The sequence below is a fragment of the Oryctolagus cuniculus genome, chromosome 4, assembly GCF_051225735.1.
Source record: "Oryctolagus cuniculus isolate XC-2025 breed Fujian yellow rabbit chromosome 4, ASM5122573v1, whole genome shotgun sequence".
Taxonomy (NCBI): domain Eukaryota; kingdom Metazoa; phylum Chordata; class Mammalia; order Lagomorpha; family Leporidae; genus Oryctolagus; species Oryctolagus cuniculus.
In genome coordinates, this window is record NC_142870.1 from 12,366,260 (window position 1) to 12,379,725 (window position 13,466).

The following is a 13,466-nucleotide window of genomic DNA, read 5'->3' on the forward strand; positions in this document are numbered from 1 at the left end:
CCTCACCCAGTTCACTCAGGTGGTCATAGCTTGCAAAGCCATGGTCCAGTAGCACACCCGACACTGCCGCTGATACAGGACTTTCCCAGCACTGCAAGGAACTCCTTGTTGCCTTTGCCCATCCCGTCCTCCATTCCCTCCTTTGCCTTCCCCTCTGGCAGGCTCCTCTGTTCTCCATTTCTGACCTTTCAGGATTGGCTGTGTTCACGTGGCGTAATCCCCAGGAGAGCCCTCCAGGTCATACATATCAGGAGTGTCTTCCACGGTAGGCTAGCCCACAGCCAACAGTTCACCTGCTGGGGCACGTGAGGATTGTCTGCAGTTTGGGGCTGTGACAGATACAGCTGATGGGAACAGAGGTTCTATGCTTGGACACATGCTGAGGAGTCTGACTACTCGGCTGTGACTGCACTGGTGGCGTGCTTCAGTTTGTAAGAAAACTGCCAGACTTTTCCAGAGGGTCCTCCATTTCCCAGTCCCATCAGCCAGGTCGGGTGACCCAGCTTCTCTGCACTTTTGCCCTCATTTGCCATCGTCACTGTTTTCTTGTTGTTTTTAATTGTAGCCATTCTAGTAGGCATTTCATTGTGTTTTTAATTTGCATTTCCCCCATAGTTATTGACATTGGACTTACTTGCTCTCTTGGATCTTCTTCGGTGGAGTGTTTGCATCCTTTTCCCTATTTTCTAAGTGGACTGTTCCGAATGCTGAGTTTCTCCATATTACCTGTCCTTTGCTGGATACGTGATTTGCAAATACTTCTCTAGAGTGTAGCTTACTTCCCACGCTTTCCACGTGGTCCACAGCCAGATCCTAAGCTCTGCAGGCCCAGAAACTGCAGCAAGGGTGACTGACGTACGATATCCAAACTTGCAAGAAACTGATGTGGAAACTCAAACACCAATTTATCTTTTATTTTTTTTAAAGATTTATTTAAGGCCGGCGCCGTGGCTCACTAGGCTAATCCTCCGCCTTGCGGCGCCAGCTCACCGGGTTCTAGTCCCGGTCGGGGCGCCGGATTCTGTCCCGGTTGCCCCTCTTCCAGGCCAGCTCTCTGCTGTGGCCAGGGAGTGCAGTGGAGGATGGCCCAAGTGCTTGGGCCCTGCACCCCATGGGAGACCAGGAGAAGCACCTGGCTCCTGCCATCGGATCAGCACGGTGGGCCGGCTGCAGCGCGGCGGCCATTGGAGGGTGAACCAACAGCAAAGGAAGACCTTTCTCTCTGGCTCTCTCTCTCACTGTCCACTCTGCCTGTCAAAAAAAAAAAAAAAATTTAAAAATTTAAAAAAAAAATAAAAAATTTTAAAAAAAGATTTATTTATTTGAAGGGCAATGTGAGACAGATGGAGAGAGGGAAACAGAGGGGGAGGGATAGAGGTCTTCCATCTGCTGGTTCTTTCCCCCACATGACCACAACAGTCTGGGCTGGGCCAGGCCGATGCTAGGAGCCACAACCCCATCCTGGTCTCCTGCATGGGTGGCAGGGGCCCAAGTACTTGGGCCATCTTCTGCCTTCCCGGAAACATGTACAAGAAGCTGGGTCAAAAGTAGAACAGGTGCCGGCGCTGTGGCATAGCGGGTAAAGCTACCACATGCAGTGCCGGTTCAAGACCCAGCTGCTCCACTTCGATCCAGCTCTCTGCTGTGGCCTGAGAAAGCAGTGGAAGATGGCCCAAGTCCTTGGGCCCCTGCACCCACGTGGGAGGTCAGACACTTGCCCATCGGAATGACCAGGGCTGCCTGCGGGAGGGTGCGTGTGATCCTGCGTCCCGGCACTTGGAGGGAACACGTCGTCCCCTCTCCCGTGGGCTCCATCCCTCTCTATCCGGTTCCGATCGGTCCAGGCGGCTCTGATGACGAGACTAGGGCCTTGTCACTAAGGACTCGGGGCGGAGGCTACCCCCGCCCCCTGGGGCTTGCTCTGACCCTCGGCTGACCTCACAGGCCGAGCCCCCTCCTGGGTTTCCTGGGTGCCAGTTCCGGAGTTGGCCTCCACCTGTTTACGTGTTCCCTGGGGTCCAACACAATCCTGCGAGCAGGCATGGCGGTTCGGTAAGGACTGGCTGGGGGTGCTGGCGAGGGTCGTTCCGGCAGCAGCCCCTGCACATACAGACAAACGCAGGCACTCGGCCCCGCAGAACCCGCCAGCGCGACCCGCGGGGAGCGGCCATCGAGGCCGGACCGGAAACGGCCAGGAGGCGTGACCGGAAACGGCCAGGAGGCGTTTCCGGAAGTGGGGCTGCCGGCGGCGGAAACGACGCTAGCGTTTGGGGCGGCCGAGGCCAGCCCCGCTACCTGTTCCCGCCGCGGCCACCGCCCACTCGGCTCCCCCGCCTCCCCGGGCGGAGTCGCGGGCCGGGGGCCAGTCCCTGGGCGGCGGGCCGAGCTGCCCCCGCGCGGCCGGGGCTGTGTTTGCGTTGCCCTGACAACAGCCACTTCCGGGAGCGGCGGCGACGCGCAGCCCGGTGCCGGGTGCCCGGGTTCCGGCCTCCGCTCGGCCGTTAGCGCCTCCGGCCAGCGTCGGCCTGCGGGACCCGCGGGCCGCCGGCGCCGCCATGGTCGTGCTGCACGTGAAGCGGGGCGACGAGAGCCAGTTTCTGCTGCAGACGCCCGGGAGCACCGAGCTGGAGGAGCTCACGGTGCAGGTGACCCGCGTCTACAACGGGCGGCTCAAGGTGCAGCGGCTCTGCTCAGGTGCGGGACGAGGCCGGGAAACCGGGCGGCCCGGCTCGGAGGGCCCCGGGGGGCGCGCAGGGCCGAGTGTGTGCGGGGACGGGGGACCCCCGGAGTTAACCAGAGGCGAATGAAGAAGGGGAGCCAGGATCTGCGGGTGCTGGCCAGGTCGCGGGGAAGGGGGCGCTGGGACAGCTAAGCGGGTGGGTTTGTGCGGCCCGCGCGTGGCCGTGGAGCCTTCGACACGTGGCCGGAGTTTTAAGCAGTCCGGTGTACCTCGTAGCAGGTGACCACACAGCAGGTGTGGTCTGCGATGTGCCTGAGAGTTGGGACAACTCCGCACACGCACAGCACCTCTGTTGCTGTGTAATACTCTTGTGCCGGGCTCTAACGACAGAAATGGCTTGTCCCACCCACCCACCCCCCCCCCCACCGCCGAGTCTCCTGGGGGCCCCGGGGAGGATCTGTATGGTTTCTTAGTTGCTCCGGGTGAAGTTGTTATTTTTTTAAGAGGGAAGCATTTGGGGAGAAGAGGCCCCGGGGTTGCCTTTTCGTGGTGGCGCTGAGAGACAAGAGCCCCACTGGTGAAGAGACAAGAGTCCCGCTGGTGAACTTCGGGCCGGCTCACGGACTGTGCAGTGGCCCGTGTCAGCGGCTAGGCAGGAGGCCGGGTATGTCCAGAAACATACAGCCGTGCCATAGCACGGTAAGCCTGGTACTGGGCACCCGGGGCCCTGTGCTGCTGTCTCCCCGGCCTCCCAGGCCTGTGAGTCAGCTGGAATCACAGAAGTTAGTTGTGAAGGGTTTTTTGATTCATTTATTTGAGAGGCAGAGTTAGAAGGAGAGACAGGGAGGTCTTCCATCAGCTGGTTCACTCTCCAGATGGTCGCAACGGCCGGAGCTGGACCAATCCAAAGCCAGGAGCCAGGAGCTTCATCCGGGTCTCCCATGCCAGGTGTAGGAGCCCAAGCACTTGGGTGATCCTCTGCTGCTTTCCCAGGCATTAGCAGGGAGCTGGGTTGGAAGTAGAGCAACCGGGACCCAAACCAGCACCCACATGGGATGCCAGCCCTGCAGGCCGTAGCTTTAACCTGCAGTGCCATGGTGCTGGTCCCAGTTGTGACATTCTTAGATAAAGTATTAGCTGTGAATTAAGGAAGGTGGGGGTGTTGGCAACTATTTTTAACCCTGAGGTTGCCTGTGTGAGCACATGCGGAAAACAGGAACACTTTGTATGAATAAACTCAGCTTTCCATGGGAATTCACGTTCCGGCACGGCACGGCCCAGCACGGGGGATTAGAGCTCAGGGTCTGTAACCAGCCTGCCTGGCCCCGGCCAGTTCCCACACCCTGCGCCTCTCTGCGCATGGAGGATGCACACCGGGGCCTGGCTGCGAGGGGCGGGGACCGGAGTGGCTCACAGCGAGCGGTGTGTGAGCTCAAACGGGGGCAGCCGGATGCACAAGACCCTTGCTGTGTCGGGGTTGGCGTTCCGGGGCGGGGAGAGGTAGGAGGGGGATGGTTGTGGCATGTGTTTTCTGACCCCCCCCCCGCCTTGTTTTTAAGAAATGGAAGAATTAGCAGAACATGGCGTGTTTCTCCCTCCGAATATGCAAGGACTGACTGATGAGCAGATCGAAGAGCTGAAACTGAAGGACGAATGGGGCGACAAGTGTGTCCCCAGCGGGGGCCCCGTGTTTAAAAAGGATGACATTGGACGAAGGAACGGACAAGGTAACTTCGCGTTTCTGTCCTCTGCGTGGGCCTGAGTAGACCGGGGAGGAAGGAGGCAGGTCCCGAGGGGGGAAGGTGGACCTCGGTGTTTCAGTGCGCACTGGGTGGGGAATCCTGCTCTGTGCAGGCCCTTGGGGTCAGATCGCACCGTGTCAGGGATACAGGGCAGCTTCCGTCGTCTGCTGAGCTCTGGCTGCACCTACGCAGACGAGATGAACCGCACAACGTGTCCAGAGCCGCAAACGGCCAAGCCCTGGCGAGCTCACCCGGGTCAGCCTGATCAAATTTCGGCAGCTATGAACTGGGGAAATGTGTGGTGGTTGTGCGTTGTGCCTGTGTGCAGGTGTCGGGGTTTATGTAGGGAGAAGGCCGTGAATCTCTGTGTAAGGGGCTCCGTGGAGGACACGCCCCGTGGTGCGCAGGCCACCAGCTTGTGGCACAGCACATGGCTGGCCGTGAGCGACTGGGAGGAGGACGGTGATAATCCTTCTGGATGGCTTCTCCATTTTTTCCTGCATAAGAAGCTCCACTTAAAAAACTATAATGGATCATTTAACAGCCACCTAAGTACCTCCCATGTCCCCAGAACACTCTTCAGAAGACAGAGGAGTGTTTCAGCAGGGCCTGCGCGCCCCAAAACACGATCTTTAAAAAACAGGTAGATGACGGAATTCCAGGTGTGGTTTCCTTAGAATTCTAACCTGGAAAATGGTTGTTGCTCTTATCACACCTGAACTTGTGCTCAGTCTGGAGAGACTGTTTGGTTCTCGGAAGGAATTTCGGCAGTGAGACAAATATCCCATAAGAAGCAGTCAGACGGTTGATTATTTGTCTGTAAACCAGCGTGGCCCTTAGTGAGCCATTTCGACCCTAACGCGGTTTGGTATTTCTGCTAATGTCAGCGTCGAGTGGATCTGCTGTTAAGAACGCACAGTTTGAACTTGTCCCCGCTGCCATGGGTTTGGGGATTCCATCCCCGATGATTTTTTTTTCTAAACTTTTTCTTTCTTGTCTCGGCAGTCACCAGATGATGGACCACATGTCAAATTCAGCCCATTGCCTATTTCTGTAGTTTTATTGGGACGCAGCTACCCACTCGTTTAAATATGAGGGTGCCTCTGAAGGTCATGGCGAATGGAATTACAAGAAAAGTTTACTTTTGGTGCCAAAACTCCTTTGCAGCCCATGCTATGCATTTCCCATGAACGTGCTGAAGGCCCGCGTCGTCAGTGGCCCCGGCTGGGTTGGGGTGGCCACCCCTGGCTCCCCAGGGGCGTGCAGCACCTGCTACGGGGCTCTGCCACCGCGCGCCATGCAGGTGCATCCTCTTACTTTACTTACTCCCGAGTCACAGTAGGGACCGAGGAGTGCGGGAGGACCTTCGAAGAGCTGTCTGATGCCCCCCCCCCCTTCTCTCTCTCTCTCTCTCTCCTTTTGTTTTTGTAGCCCCAAATGAAAAAATGAAGCAAGTCTTAAAGAAGACTATAGAAGAAGCCAAAGCAATAATATCTAAGGTTAGCTTTTACTTTTTTCCTTCTTTTTAAGTTAAATTGTTAAACTTGTAAATCATTATTTGAGAGGTGGAGAGACAGGTGGAGAGCGCTCATCTACTGAATCAAGCCCCCCGTGCCTGCGGTGGCAGGGGCTGTCCCATGCGGAAGCTGGGAGCCAGGAGCTCCACCTGGGCCTCCCCTGTGGGTGGCAGGAACGCAGTTACTTAAGCCATCGCCACCGCCTCGCAGGGTCTGCGTGATCAGGAAGTTGGAGTCGGGAGCTGGGACTGGAACATGCACACTCAGTGTGGGAAGCAGGCGTTTTAACCAGTGTCTCACCTGCCAGACCAAGCAATCGGCTTTTGTAAAATGCTGCTCTAAAGGTTGACCTTGGAATACGTACGATAACTGTGGTACCCAGGGTCACGCTGTTGAAATCCTTCCAGAGGTGGAGAAAGGAGTGTGTTTGCGGTGGACCCTTGCTTTCCCTTGTCACAACCACGGCGTGTGTCCAGAACCCTCCCAGTGCTGGCTGGGCACGTGCAGGTTGATACCCAGCACAAATAGGGGTCGAGGGCTGCTCCTTGTGTTTCTTTGACCCTATGGCAAGCACCACGGCGGAGATTTGCATTTGTGGTCGTGGAGTAGCTCTTGAGATACTTGACCAACATAGTACATATATAATAGAAACTGGTTTTTGAAAGTTAAATATACAAAAACTACTTCATAGAAGAAGGAGCGTAAACAATACTACTGATACGCAGGTCGTGGGCATCGTGGCGCGGCAGGTTAAGCCGTCTCTGGCAGTGCCCCATATTGGAGAGCTGGTTCAGCTCCCAGCTGCTCCGCTCTGACCCAGCTCCCTGCTGATGCATCTGAGAAAGAAGCAGAGGATGGCCTGAGTGCTTGGGCCCTGCCACCCATGTGGGAGACCCGGATGGAGTTCCTGGCTCCTGGCTTCAGCTAGCCCAGTCCCGCCATTATGGCCATTTGGGGGAATGAACCAGCATATGGAAGATATCGCGCGTGCTCTCTCTCTGTCTCTCTGTCACTCTGCTTTTCAAATAAATAATAAATCTTTAAATGATCGATATTTCTGTCCATCGTATTTATCCATAATAAATAGACGCCAGTTGCTACTGCCTTCATGTGCAGGTCTTCCCAGGGTTGTCTACTTTTTCTGCTGCTAACCGTATTTCTAAACCAATGCCTCTCAAACTCTTTGCTCTCTCCACTAATCTCTTAACAGCTTCAGGATAGCCCCCCACGCCACCCCACCCCCGTGCCTGACTTAAGGCTCTGTGAAGTCTTTCCGGGGAGACTTTGGGTCCACGTTGCACGCTGTACGTGACTGGAAGGCCTTTTTGGGGGAGTGTTAATGGCTCACATCTAGTCATTTTAGCACGTGTCAGAACATGGTAAGAACACAGGGGTCTGGGCCTCATTCTGTGAGGGAGATTTCAAAACATTTGCGGAAAAATGGAATTAAAAGATGTTTGTTTTGGTGCCAAAACATTTAAAAATCCATGCATATTCTTTTCATAAACTTTTTCAAAAGTTCATAGAAATGTGTACTGTAAACTATGCATAGATTTCAAAATTTTCTGCACCAAAATTATCTTTTTTAAAGATTTTATTTATTCATTTACTTTGAAGTCTAGAGTGACGGGAGGAGAGACAGGGCTAGGCTGAAGCCAGGAGCTGGACCTGCATCCGGGTCTCCTGTGCGGGTGCAGGGGCCCAGGCACTTGGGCCCATCTTCTGCTGTTTTCCCAGGTGCATTAGCAGGGCGCTGGATTGGAAGTGGAGCAGCCGGGGCTCAAGCCAGCTCCCTGCCATGTTCCAAGCAGTGGTTAACCCACGCAGCACAGGGCTGGCCCCAGTGAACTTAGCGTTGCATTCCATTTTGGCACAGACGTTTTGGAGTCCCCTTGCTCCCCCTTTACCCCAGCCCTCTCTGAAGAACCCTCCTGCTGCTTCCGTGGCTTCTCGGAGCGTGTGCTTGTCAGCGCTTCACTCTTGGCCCTCGTTTTCCCTCCGCTTGTCATCTCCTGTCCAGTGCAGATTGTAGCCTTCGGCAGATAACGCAGAGCCCCTCTCCTCCACCCTGGCACCTTCTCTAACTGGGAACTGGCGCCCCCAGCTGGCTCCGGGTGGTTCTGCCTGCACACCAGCCAGCCCTTCAGACACGGGGTTGGACCACTGAACTCGCTGTTCCCTCACTCGCCGCCTCTGTTCTGTACCCAGGATGCGGCACATCCTGCACGCTTCCTTCCACCAGACCCACCGGGGGGCCTGTCCGGGACCTTCCGTAGGCTGTGGGCCCCGCCATCCTCAGTGCCAGCGGGCCTCCTGCCATTTCCTGGCGCCTCAGATGCAGCGTGGAAGCGTGGAGTCCACCTCCTCCTCTCATGGCCACAGCTGCCACTTTATTTAAAGCTCCACCTGCAGCCGCCTTTTTTCTTTTTCTTTTTTTTTTTTTTTTTTTTTTTAGATTAGATTAATTTATTTGAGAGGAAGAAAAAGAGAAATCTTCTTCCATCCTCTGGTTGACTCCCTAAATGGCCACAACGGCCAGAGCTGGGCCTGTCTGAAGCCAGGAGCTTCTTCCGGGTCTCCCATGCAGGTGCTTTCCCAGGCCACAGCAGAGAGCTGGATCGGAAGAGGAGCTGCCGGGACTTGAACCAGGGCCCACATGGGATGCCGGCACTGCAGGCAGTGGCTTTACATCCTGTGCCATGGTGCTGGCCCCATACACCTGTAGCCTCTGCATCCCAACACCAACCGGGTGTTTGCAGCTCGGCTCAATTCTGAAAGCAGGCAGGGTTAACACAGGCCCTGCAGGTGAAGGGCCTCGAGGCGCACGTGAGCCGCCCCTCTGGTGCTGGCTCTCCCGGCTGCACTGCCGCCCTGGGTTCCTGCCCCGCAAGCACCTCTCTCGGGGCTGCCCAGAGCCTGCTGTGCCGTCTGGACTCGGCTCGGCCTCTGAAACCCCGGCAGTCCCTCCGGGAACAGGAGCTGCCCGGCTGCCTCCTGTGGCGCGGCAGTGTCCGGCAGCGTCTTCTAGTAGCTATGGAGCTGATGAGGTCATGATGCCTGTCCACTCAGAGGCAGGTGGAGGCCGGCGTCTGCGTGACCACGGAGATGCTGAAAGACGCCTTGGACCAGCTCCGCGGCGCCGTGATGATTGTGTACCCCATGGGGTTGCCGCCCTACGATCCCATCCGGATGGAGTTCGAAGATAAGGAAGACCTGTCGGGAACTCAGGTACGGGGTCGCTCACGGCCCCGGGCCCAGAGGTGGTGCTTCCCAGGCTGCTTTGCGCGAGCGGAGTTCTGGGTGCGGGCAGGCCCCGAGAGGGTGGTGCCGCGAGGAGGCTTGTGAGGCGCCCTGGGGAGCAGCTGGACACATGAGAGCCCGGGCTCGGGGCTGCTGAGAAGCGGAGCCTCGTTGCGCCCGTTTCCACCCGGTGCACGGCCTCCGCTCTCGCTGCGTGTTATTTTCTTACCCGTGTGCCCCGTTTCCCTTTGGATCGAACGCTGCTCTGAGCCACCTTAAATGGGTGGACTGTGAGCCCACTGGGCCTCCATTCAGAACCAGGGAAGTAGCCACAGACCCGTGGAAGGAGGCCTTTCCTTGTGGGTGAGGTGTGCGTGAGCAGGACACTGCCCCTCCCCAGCAGGAAGCTAGCTGAGTGAGGGCGCCCCCTGGCGGTGTCGGGGCAGGCCAGCTGCTGGGAGCCTGCCCGCTGCACCCACATCCGGGACAGTTCCCGCAGCCCTTAAAGCTGGTCTTTGATCGGCCCCAGGCGGGACTGAACGTCATCAAGGAGTCCGAGGCACAGCTGTGGTGGGCGGCCAAGGAGCTCCGCAGGAGCAAGAAGCTTTCCGACTACGTGGGGAAGAACGAGAAAACCAAAATCATCGTCAAGATCCAGCAGGTGCGTGCCGTGCTCACGTGGCGGGTATTTGATTCGCCATCAAGCTGATGAAGATTCACCATGGACCTAAAAGACTGCGCGCGCTGGCTCACTCCCCGCGTGGCCACGACAGCTGGGGCCGGGCCAGGTCGAACGAGGAGCCAGAGCCGCGTCCAGGGCTCCCGTGTGGCGGGCGGGGGCCGGCGGAAGCTGGTGTCCCTGTGCGGGACGCGGCAGTGACTGACGCGTGGCTTGCCCGCTGCGCCCCCTGCTGGCCCTGGGCTGCTGCTGCAGTCCCGCGGGCCCGGGCTGAACGTATCTGCGCACAGTCGCGGTTGGAAGAAAATACGGGTGCGGCAGCAGCGCCACAAGGGACTCGCAGGTGACAGACAGAGGCGCGGTGCGTGGGGGCTCAGGGGCCTTCCGAGTGTCACCTACCGGCCGTGGCTTCCTCTGCTGCTGCATCTCTCCGTAGTTTGGGGGAGACGGTTCCCTCCCCGTTTCCTGTAGCCAGAGCCCGTGGCTCTGCACGCCGCAGGCGTGGCCAGGACAGAGGTGACGCTGCACAGCCTCTGGCCCCCGGCCCCCTGATGCAGGGTGCGGGCGCTACTGAGCTCACGTGATGAGAGCAGTGACCTGCGCAGCTTTGGCGCCCAGCCAAGGCGGGGGTGAAACGGGGGCCGTAACTTCCTGGGTTGCCCCAGCAGTGCCCTAACCCAGCCTGCGCTCCCGCCCTGGTCTTGCAGAGGGGACAGGGCGCCCCCGCCCGCGAGCCCATCATCAGCAGTGAGGAGCAGAAGCAGCTCATGCTGTATTATCACAGAAGGCAGGAGGAGCTCAAGGTACCGGGCAGGGCGGGCGCCGCGGGCGCGGGCGCGGGGGCAGGTGCGCGGGGGAGGCGTCTCTGCTGTGTCCGCCGCGGCGGGGCGCGGCAGGCGGGGGCCCTCTCCCCGTGTGCTGGGGACGCCTTCCTAAGGAAAACACACTTGCTTTCCAGAGGTTGGAAGAAGACGACGACGACTCCTGTTTAAATTCCCCCTGGGCGGACAGCACTGCCTTGAAGAGACACTTCCACGGGGTGAAGGACATCAAGTGGAGGCCGCGGTGAGCGCGGCACGAAGCTGCAGGGGCTCGCTCCCCGCTGTCCTCCCCGGGCAGGGCGGAGTTCCGGTTCTCCTTTGGTTTGAATTCCTACAGTAGCAGCCACTCGGTCTTCTAGAACCAAATAGATACATCCTCACACGAAGGTGTACACATTATTTTGTTCCAGGACAAATATTTAGTTTCTTGGGGTTTTCGTTAATAAAATACTAAAGATGGAAGTAGGGACTTTCTGCATCTTCCTGATTTCTTTGGGTTTTCTGTTTGTTTTCATCTCAGAACACATACTCCCCGATGTGTTCACTCCTCAAATGCGGGCGGCAGCCCTGGGGCTGGGCCAGGCCGGAGCCAGGAGCCAGGAGCCCCATCTGGGCCTTCCACGCAGGCGGCAGGGGCCCAAGCGTTTGAACCGTCTGCTGCCTCCCAGGACGCATTAGCAGGAAGCTGGAGCCAAAGCAGAGTCGCGGGGCCTGGAACCAGGCACAGGGCGCCCGCCTCTGATTCCCGTGGGAGGAAAGGGCCGGCCGGGTCTGGTCTGATGTGAAACCTGACCGTCAGGGGCCGCTAGGGGGCGCCAGCCCCTGCCCCGCTTCCTTTTGAGCCTCAGCTGGGGGAAGATGCTTCCACAAGGTTGTTTTTTGATTCTAATTTTACAGGAGTGTTTTTTGAAGTACTGTCATCCAAGGGATTTTCAGAAAGTTTGTGGCGATGCCTGGGGTGAAAGAACTGCCTGGACTTCAGTTTTTCTATCAAATTCATCTTTTAATCCCATTTCCCGTGAGCTTTTTGAAGTGCCGTCCGATTGGAAGCGGAATTCTCATCTCAGTTGAGATTCTGTAATCCCGCTGAAGCGTGGGCCGCCGGCCTGCACCTGCAGCCTCATGGCTGGAGCCCTCCAGCCTTGACCGCGGGGAGCACAGGCTGCCCCGCCGCCCGCGGGAGCTGGGTAGCTGCACCAGTCCACCCTCGACGCTTAAATTCTAATTCCCGAGCCTCCTGCACCGGAACAGATCCTGAAGACGAGTGCAGGTGCCGCCAGAGGGCGGCGCTGCCTGCCGAGGGCGCTAGGGGACCGATGGCGCCGGGACTGCTGCTGTGACCGCCTCAAGATGCCTCGTCACCCACCACCCTGACGGGGCTTCCTGGGCCCCTTTGGTCTTAGATACTGCACGGCGGCATCCCCGTCAGCCATGCAAGGCGCCTGCAAGTCCTGCACCGCGGCGCCCGGGTGTTCTAGAAGGTTCTCCCAGCCTCAAGGACGGTGTTTCCTGGTTATAGGAACCACAAGGGCGAGGAACTGTGGGAGCCAGTGGAGGGTGCCTGGGGTGAGTGTGCACCTGCCAAGAGGGATCCCTCACCCCGGCCCAGCCCCAGGGGTCAGAGGTAGAATGGGGCGCAGCAGTAAGACTTGCTGAGACCCTGCTCCAGCCTCCGGGGAACAACACGGGCTCCTGCAGAAGCAGCGGCGGTGGCAGCCGCGGCCCCCATGGCTGTGGGAATTACGAAGCTCGCAAAACTCTTCTCACGTGGGGTGCAGCTGGCTCTGCATCTCAGCTGTGCCTTGGTATTCCCTGCGTTGGTTGTCAAATTTTATAAAACTGGATTTGCATCTGTTTCCTTTTAAAGAAAAATGATTATATATGTTTTAAAGATTTATTTTATTTGAAAGGTAGAGTTACAGAGAGGCAGAGAGAGAGGTCTTCCATCTGCTGGTTCACTCCCTAGATGGCTGCACTGGCCAGAGCTGTGCCAATCTAAAGCCAGGAGCTTCTTCCAGGTCTCTCACATGGGTGCAGGGGCCCAAGCACTTGGGCCATCTTCTACTGCTTTCCCAGGCCATAGCAGAGAGCTGGATCAGAAGTGGAGCAACTGGGACTCGAACCGGCGCCCATATGGGATGCCAGCACTGCAGGCAGCTGCTTTACCCACTGCGCCACAGTGCCGGCGCCTTGATTGTAATTTCAAACATCTTCACGGAGAGTCCGGTCTTCGGTGGCGTGAAGCCACAGGATGCCGTGGCGGCGTGTGAGGAGCATTCTGCCCTTGTCAGTGCCCTGAACTCCTGCTCAGACTTGGGCACAGGCTAGTCCAGCCGGGTGGCGACAGCCGATCTGCTTCCCAGCACCACTTGGTGTCATTGGGAATTCCTGACCCTGTCGGGCAGGAGGACTCTAAGTGGCTGTGGAGCTGTGGTAGTTTTTTTTTGTGTTTTTTTTTTTTTTTTTAATATTTATTTATTTATTTCAAAGCCAGAGATAGATCTCCCATCCATTGGTTCACTTCCCAAATGGCCTTAACAGCCAGGGCTGGGCCAGACCAAAGCTAGGAGCCAGGAGCTTCATCTGGGTCTCCCATGTGAGTGCCCTCCCTTGTGGGTGCAGGGGCCCAAGCACTTGGACCACCCTCCGCTGCTTTCCCAGGGAGCTGGATCAGAAGTGGAGCAGCCCGGACTGGAACTGGCGCCCGTGTGGGATGCCGGCGCTATAGACAGAGGCTTAGCCTTGTACGCCACAGCGCCGCCCTGTGGTAGTTCTCATTGCTTCATC

At 57.7% G+C, this 13,466-nt stretch overlaps 1 protein-coding gene and 1 long non-coding RNA gene across 3 annotated transcripts; one reads left to right on the plus strand and one right to left on the minus strand.

Moving 5' to 3' along the window:
- Positions 1-893: 893 nt before the first annotated feature.
- Positions 894-2,206, minus strand: LOC138849239 (uncharacterized). Of its 2 annotated transcripts, none has more exons than XR_011387730.2 (2): positions 1,997-2,206; positions 894-1,251 (listed from the first exon to the last, which is right to left on the minus strand). It is a non-coding gene; the product is annotated as an uncharacterized LOC138849239 (long non-coding RNA). The 2 variants fall into 2 exon arrangements; XR_016233052.1 differs by having other exon boundaries at positions 1,938-2,193.
- A 349-nt stretch (positions 2,207-2,555) lies between these two features.
- On the plus strand, positions 2,556-10,927 carry CFAP298 (cilia and flagella associated protein 298). Its single transcript, NM_001171500.1, is given in 7 exon segments — positions 2,556-2,694; positions 4,240-4,407; positions 5,854-5,921; positions 9,009-9,167; positions 9,709-9,840; positions 10,566-10,661; positions 10,817-10,927. Coding segments are annotated over 7 exon segments (873 nt in total).
- The last annotated feature ends 2,539 nt before the right edge of the window (positions 10,928-13,466 follow it).